General features: G+C 41.9%; 1 protein-coding gene across 3 annotated transcripts in view; it reads right to left on the bottom strand.

Annotated features, from left to right (window-relative positions):
* Window positions 1–224: 224 nt before the first annotated feature.
* The window catches only part of WDR76 (WD repeat domain 76), a 59,101-nt gene continuing 53,325 nt past the window's right edge, over window positions 225–6,000 (bottom strand). For 2 of the 3 annotated variants that reach the window (XM_075207508.1, XM_075207509.1), the window contains 2 exons: window positions 2,577–2,630; window positions 225–1,103 (listed from right to left, as the gene is read on the bottom strand). In XM_075207508.1, the coding sequence (XP_075063609.1) occupies window positions 848–1,103; window positions 2,577–2,630 (310 nt within the window). In that variant the 3' untranslated portion in view covers window positions 225–847. Of the gene's footprint in view, window positions 1,104–2,576; window positions 2,631–6,000 lie in introns of those variants that run through there. The other variant, XR_012691225.1, reaches the window with a different exon arrangement.

Genomic DNA, 6,000 nt, shown 5'->3' with positions numbered 1-6,000 from the left:
TCAGCAGTGACAAAATTGGTGGTATAGATCATTCCAGTGCATTCATTTAGGCTAATTGGTCTCCGTTTCTGGATAGGTAAGGCTATTTTATGCTCTCATAATTTTATTACAAGATTTATATTTATATAGCACTGTATGACAAACATACAAGACAAATGCTTCAACAAAGTTAAAAATACAGCAGATAAAACAAAAACAGTTCTTGCAAGAAAGAGGCGAAGAGGTGGTAAGAATTGCAGCTGGTTTATTATTTAAAATAAGTTATAAAAGAGTTGGAATGGTCTATACAGTTACTATAATTTTGCACAAAACCAACAGTTCCATGCAAGGCTGTAGAGTCAGTATCAATTTTGATTGGAGTCAGGAAAAAATATGCTGAGTCCTGATACAAAATAAAAACACAAAAAGAGCAGGAGGAGAAAGCCGAGAAAAATAAATAAAACAAAGACAAGCACAACAGCTAGGAAGATCTGATGGAGAGTATTCTCTTCCAGAGGACAAATTCTTTATAGATTTATAAAAATACTAAGTGTGCACTGAGGAACAGTATTGTACATTATCCCACAGCATTTTTATGTTCAGACTTTTTGCTCAAGTAAATACATACATATTTGCCATTTCTGAAGGAGTCGGACAGTGGTAAAATAGGAGTCCAAGTCAAAGGTCCAGCATACAGACTTCACAGCCCTGGTCCCAAGAACTTACATTAAAATGGTAAGGTGTGTGTAGATACCTGAAATCCACAGATCACCATTCTGTGTTTACATTTCAATAGGAGTTTTGAAAAAACCCAAAACCTTATTTGTTTATAATGGTACACAACAGTGAACTGCATTTCTTTGTATGTTTATTTGTAAAATACATGCAGCCTCCCACTGGCATTTCCTCCCGCTACCAGGTCCCTAGCGGGATGAATGGCATTGATTGAGCACAGAGAAAGAAGGTTATCAGTATCCTTTAAAGTATGAACTTTTTCTCCATTCGCGTAGAAAACCTCAATCTGCCGAGGCCACTCCATGCTGCCCACCATAAAGCAGTCCTCTTTCTTAGGATCCCAAATGGCTCGGAAACGTGGCAGACAGCGGTCTGTAGGGACAATGTACCTACAGGAGAGAAGGAGCTTACTGAAGTGTATGGTCTGAACTGTTTAGGACAGTACTTCTACATCTTATTTTTGTTCTTTAAATCCAATACCTTGTGTAAAGCAAACAAATGAGAATTATTCTATAAAATCTGAAGATGTTTTTGTTAGTAGAACTCTACAATTGTACACTGTAATCTATTAGAAATAAAGATATAAAAATGTATTTTAATTGACCTTAAATCAACCTGATAATTCCATTTAGGTTTTTCTGCAGCGCTTTCTTGGGAAATTAGTCTTTATGACGAATATGTAGTATAACTAATGACTGATTGTCATACATGAATTCAACAGAAAATAACAATGTGAATATTTATGTAACCTCACAAAGTCTGCTTTGCTGACTTACCTAAGTGACCTGTGCAATTGACCAAAACTATCAAGACTGAAATGTCTCATATTTCTCAAATATGTTACCTCACATACGACAAGTCTTATCTAGTAAGTAGTGACTCTGGTTTTATTTCCTACTATATTTATGAAACTTATTTGTGCAACTCATTGTATGTCTTGTTAACTTTTTTGGGAACAAGTCTTGGAAACATTTTTTGGATTAAAAAAATGTAATCTAGCGTATACTCCTTGGGAATTTACGAAGCCCAGGGAGGCTGATGCTACAGCTGTATGTGATTTAAGTGTGAAACATTAATAAGTGTTTTTGATGAACGTAAGTGCACCAAGTATGGTTTGCCAAAGGACCATAGTAAATCCTTTATGGTGGCAGAAAAGGTGTATTCAATGCCAAGTGATTAAAGTGACGCCAGTCACGGACAGCTGTTCAGATTGCTGTATCTGAGACAGGCTGTGTGTTCGTGACAGTCTTCTTAAGTCATTCCTTACTCTTAAGACCTCAAAATAAAACTATTTGAAAAAAAAAAATTAGGAACACCAAACCAGTAGCAATAAAATAAAGTGACTACACTACATGTTGCGTGGCATTCACTAAAAACAGCCCACTTTTCACTCATTAATATGATAAATTGTAATTATATGAAAAAATAAATAAAAAAAAATTATATATATATATTTTAAATCATATATAATTTTGCACAATATATATATTTTAGATATTCTATGCAACAAGTTTTATCTATGATGAATATTATATACTAGCTTACAGGGTTCCTATTCCTTTATAACTTTGGTCTTAACTTGTTTAAGTGGTGATTTTATATGTTCTTGATTAAATAGGATTTATTTTTTACTTATTGCTGTTTAAGAGACTAGATTTTTTCAATATGCATTGGAACAGATGAGAATTTTTTAGCACTGAAATGTTTTGGTTTTTATTTTGTCAAAAAGAGGATTGCAGTCTCCCTTTTGCAGCAGCTCAATTTAGGCACAGAAATGATTATATACTAGTGTGCCTTTAACAAAGTAATTTCTTCTTTCTATTTGTAAGGCAAAAATCTATGTCTCAACTTCTACAGATTACCTGACTTTGGCGAGGAGGTTCGCACTGCTGCCCAAGCTTTCACTGTTTAACACACTATAAAGACAGAACAAAATCATTACATTTCAGTTGCAAGAAAACAAAAATAGGAATTTTATATTTCTGCTAAATCAATTTCTCTGATTCCATTTGTTGAATACTGCTACCTTGGGGTATAGAAGGCTTTTGCTGGAGTAGGCACTTCATTTGATTCTGTGAAAACTGTTTGAATCTGAATCTCCTTCCCTTCTATGCCCCTCTACCAATGGCTAATGTGTTTGTGTCCTATCCTTTGGGACTTTGTTAGTACAAAGAACCAAACAAACAAGAATGATGCTGTTTTTAAAAAAAAAAAAAAAGAAAAAAAAAAAGGATTTATGTACTTACGTTAAATCCGTTTCTCTGATTCCGTCTGGGGGACACTGCTTACCATGGGTTGTGGAGGGGAGCTTGGGGAGTTGGCACCTAACTAGTTAACTTTTAGTACTGCCGACAGACCCCTCCCCTCTACAATCCCCCTGCCTCTTCCTCTTCCTGTCAGTTAATTAATTAGTTAGTTAATTAAGAAGCCCCAAGGAGAAAAGGACAAGCAACCAAAAGCACACAGAAGAAAAGCAGAAGGGAGGGATCGCAGTGTCCCCCAGACGGAATCAGAGAAACGGATTTAACATAAGTACATAAATCCTCTTTTCTCTTTCATCCAGTCTGGGGGACACTGCTTACCATGGGGACGTTCTAAAGCAGCCCCCTAAGGGTGGGAGTACTCTGAAAATCCCGCTCGTAAAGCACTACGAGCGAAATCTGCATCAGCTTATGCAAAAACATTAAACTGATAAAATCTTGTAAAGGTGTGGACAGAGGACCAGGTGGCTGCCCTGCAAAGCTGGTCTGCAGAAGCCCCATTTCTCGCTGCCCACGACGCCCTTACCGATCTGGTGGAATGGGCCGTAAGTCTCTCCGGCACAGGACGGTTAGCCTTTATGTAAGCTTGCTTAATGGTTGCCGTAATCCATCTTGCAATGTACTGCTTTGAGGCTGGCCAGCCTCTCTTACTAGCATCATAAAGAACAAACAGAGAATCAGTACGTCTAATCTGAGAAGTTCTCTTGACATAAATGCGGAGAGCCCTAACCACATCTAACTTTTCCATAGACTGTTGATCCGAATGAGAAGTAGATATGAAGACCGGAACTACAATTTCCTGGTTCACATGGAAAGCCAAAACTTCTTTTGGAACGAAGGAAGGGAGGGTTCTTAACACCGCTCTGTCCTCGTGGAAAACCAGATATGGTTAACGACAAGACAGAGCTCCTAATTCCGAAACCCTACGTGCAGATGCAATAGCCAAAAGGAAGAGGACCTTCCAGGTCAACCACTTCAAATCTGCCACAACCAATGGCTCAAAAGGAGGCCCCTTAAGCATATCCAGTACCAGGTTGAGATCCCATGGTGCTGTGGGCGGAACATAGGGAGGCTGAATATCTGGTAAATCCGCTAATTTCAGGTGAAAAAATACTGACAGAGCCGAAACCTGAACTTTTAAAGAACCTAACCGAAGCCCTGCTTCCAGGCCATCCTGAAGGAAAGCCAACAAGCGAGGGAGGCGAAAAGAGGATGAGTGACATGTCTTATTTTCGCACCATCTGATGTAGGCTCTCCAAATCCGGTGATAGATGCGAGCTGAAACTGGCTTTCTGGCTCGCATCATAGTATTCACTACGCTGGAGGAAAAACCTCTAGCCCTCCAGAGGCTGGCTTCAACAGCCATGCCGTTAAACTGAGCCGAGGTAAATTCTGGTGACGGAAGAGACCTTGCAGAAGAAGGTTGTCTCGAGACTCGGCGCGGCCATGAGGGAGCTATTAGAATTACTGGCAGACCGCCCTGCCTTACTCGTCTGAGTACGCGAGGAAGCATGGGAATCGGAGGAAACCGGTATCCCAACCTGAACACCCATGACATTGTCATAACGTCCACTGCCACCGCTAAGGGGGTCTCTTGCCCTTGCGCAAAACCTGCAAACCTTTCTGTTGTGTCTGGAGGCCATGAGATCTATGTCCGGAAGACCCCACCTCTGAACCAGAGACTGGAACACTTTCAGATGGAGTGACCACTCCCCCGGCATCATCTGGTGTCGGCTTAGGTGGTCGGCCTCCCAATTCTTTATTCCTGGAATGAAAACTGCCGATATTGCTGGAACAAATTGTTCTGCCCAAACCAAAATTTGAGCTGCAATATTCATTGCCGCTGCACTCCTGGTTCCTTTTTGCCTGTTGACATATGCCACGGCCGTGGCATTGTCGGACTGAACTCTGACCGGGTGGCCCTGAAGGAGGGACTGGGCCCCCCGGAGGGGCAAAAGAATAGCCTTCAACTCCAGCACGTTTATTGATAGGGCTGATTCCTGAACCGACCAAAGTCCCTGGAGCCGGAGGTGCAGAATTACCGTCGTGGCTATGATCCATGCCCATGGAGCGAAGGACCTGCCCACTGTCATGTGATCCTGAATCAGCCACCACTGAAGCGATTCTCTCACCCTTGGAGATAGAGAGATCCTCTGGAGATCCAAACGTAGGTGGGATCCTGACCATTTAGTCAATAGATCCCACTGAAAACAACGAAAATGGGCTCGACCGAAGGGGATGGTCTCGAAGGAGGCCACCATCTTTCCCAGCAGCCGCATGCACAAGTGCATTGAGGGGTTGGGCGAAGACAAGACATGAGTTGTTATACTCTGAATTGAACTGATCTTCCCGACAGGTAGGAACACCCTTTGCTGGCTGGTGTCCATAATAAGCCCTAGGAAAACCATGCGTTGACACGGAACCATCTGGGATTTCTTTAAATTTATTAGCCATCCATGGCCCTCGAGAACCGCAAGGTGAGGGATAAGCGATGACGTAAGCAATTCTCTGTGGAGGATTTGATGAGCAGGTCGTCCAAATAAGGCACGACCTAAACTCCCTGAAGGTGAAGACATGCTGCCATAACTGACATGATCTTCGTGAAAACCCTCGGCGCTGTTGAGAGGCCGATGGGGAGGGCCCGAAACTGATAGTGGAAGGATCCCACCGAGAATCTTAGGAGAGACTGAAGGTGGATCCAAATGGGAATGAGGAGGTATGCGTCTTATGTCTATAGATGCCATAAACTGATCCTTCTCTAAGCCGTTTATCACCGACCTTAGGGATTCCATCCGAAATTTGTCCACCCTTAAGTGCACATTGAGACCCTTTAAGTTTAGGATGGGACGAAAGGAGCCGTCCCGCTTCTTGACCAGAAACAGGTATGAATAAAACCCCTGTCCTTTCTGGTAATCTGGGACCCTGCAGATAACTCTGAGAAAGAAGAGAGGCGACCCAATCCTGTATTGCCTGCCTTCTTGATGGATCTCGGGGTAGCGGAGTTAGGAAGAAACGATGTGGGACC

This window comes from Mixophyes fleayi, chromosome 4, assembly GCF_038048845.1.
Source record: "Mixophyes fleayi isolate aMixFle1 chromosome 4, aMixFle1.hap1, whole genome shotgun sequence".
Taxonomy (NCBI): domain Eukaryota; kingdom Metazoa; phylum Chordata; class Amphibia; order Anura; family Limnodynastidae; genus Mixophyes; species Mixophyes fleayi.
Note: the sequence above shows the minus strand (reverse complement) of the source record. Positions and strands in the feature narration are given on the sequence as shown.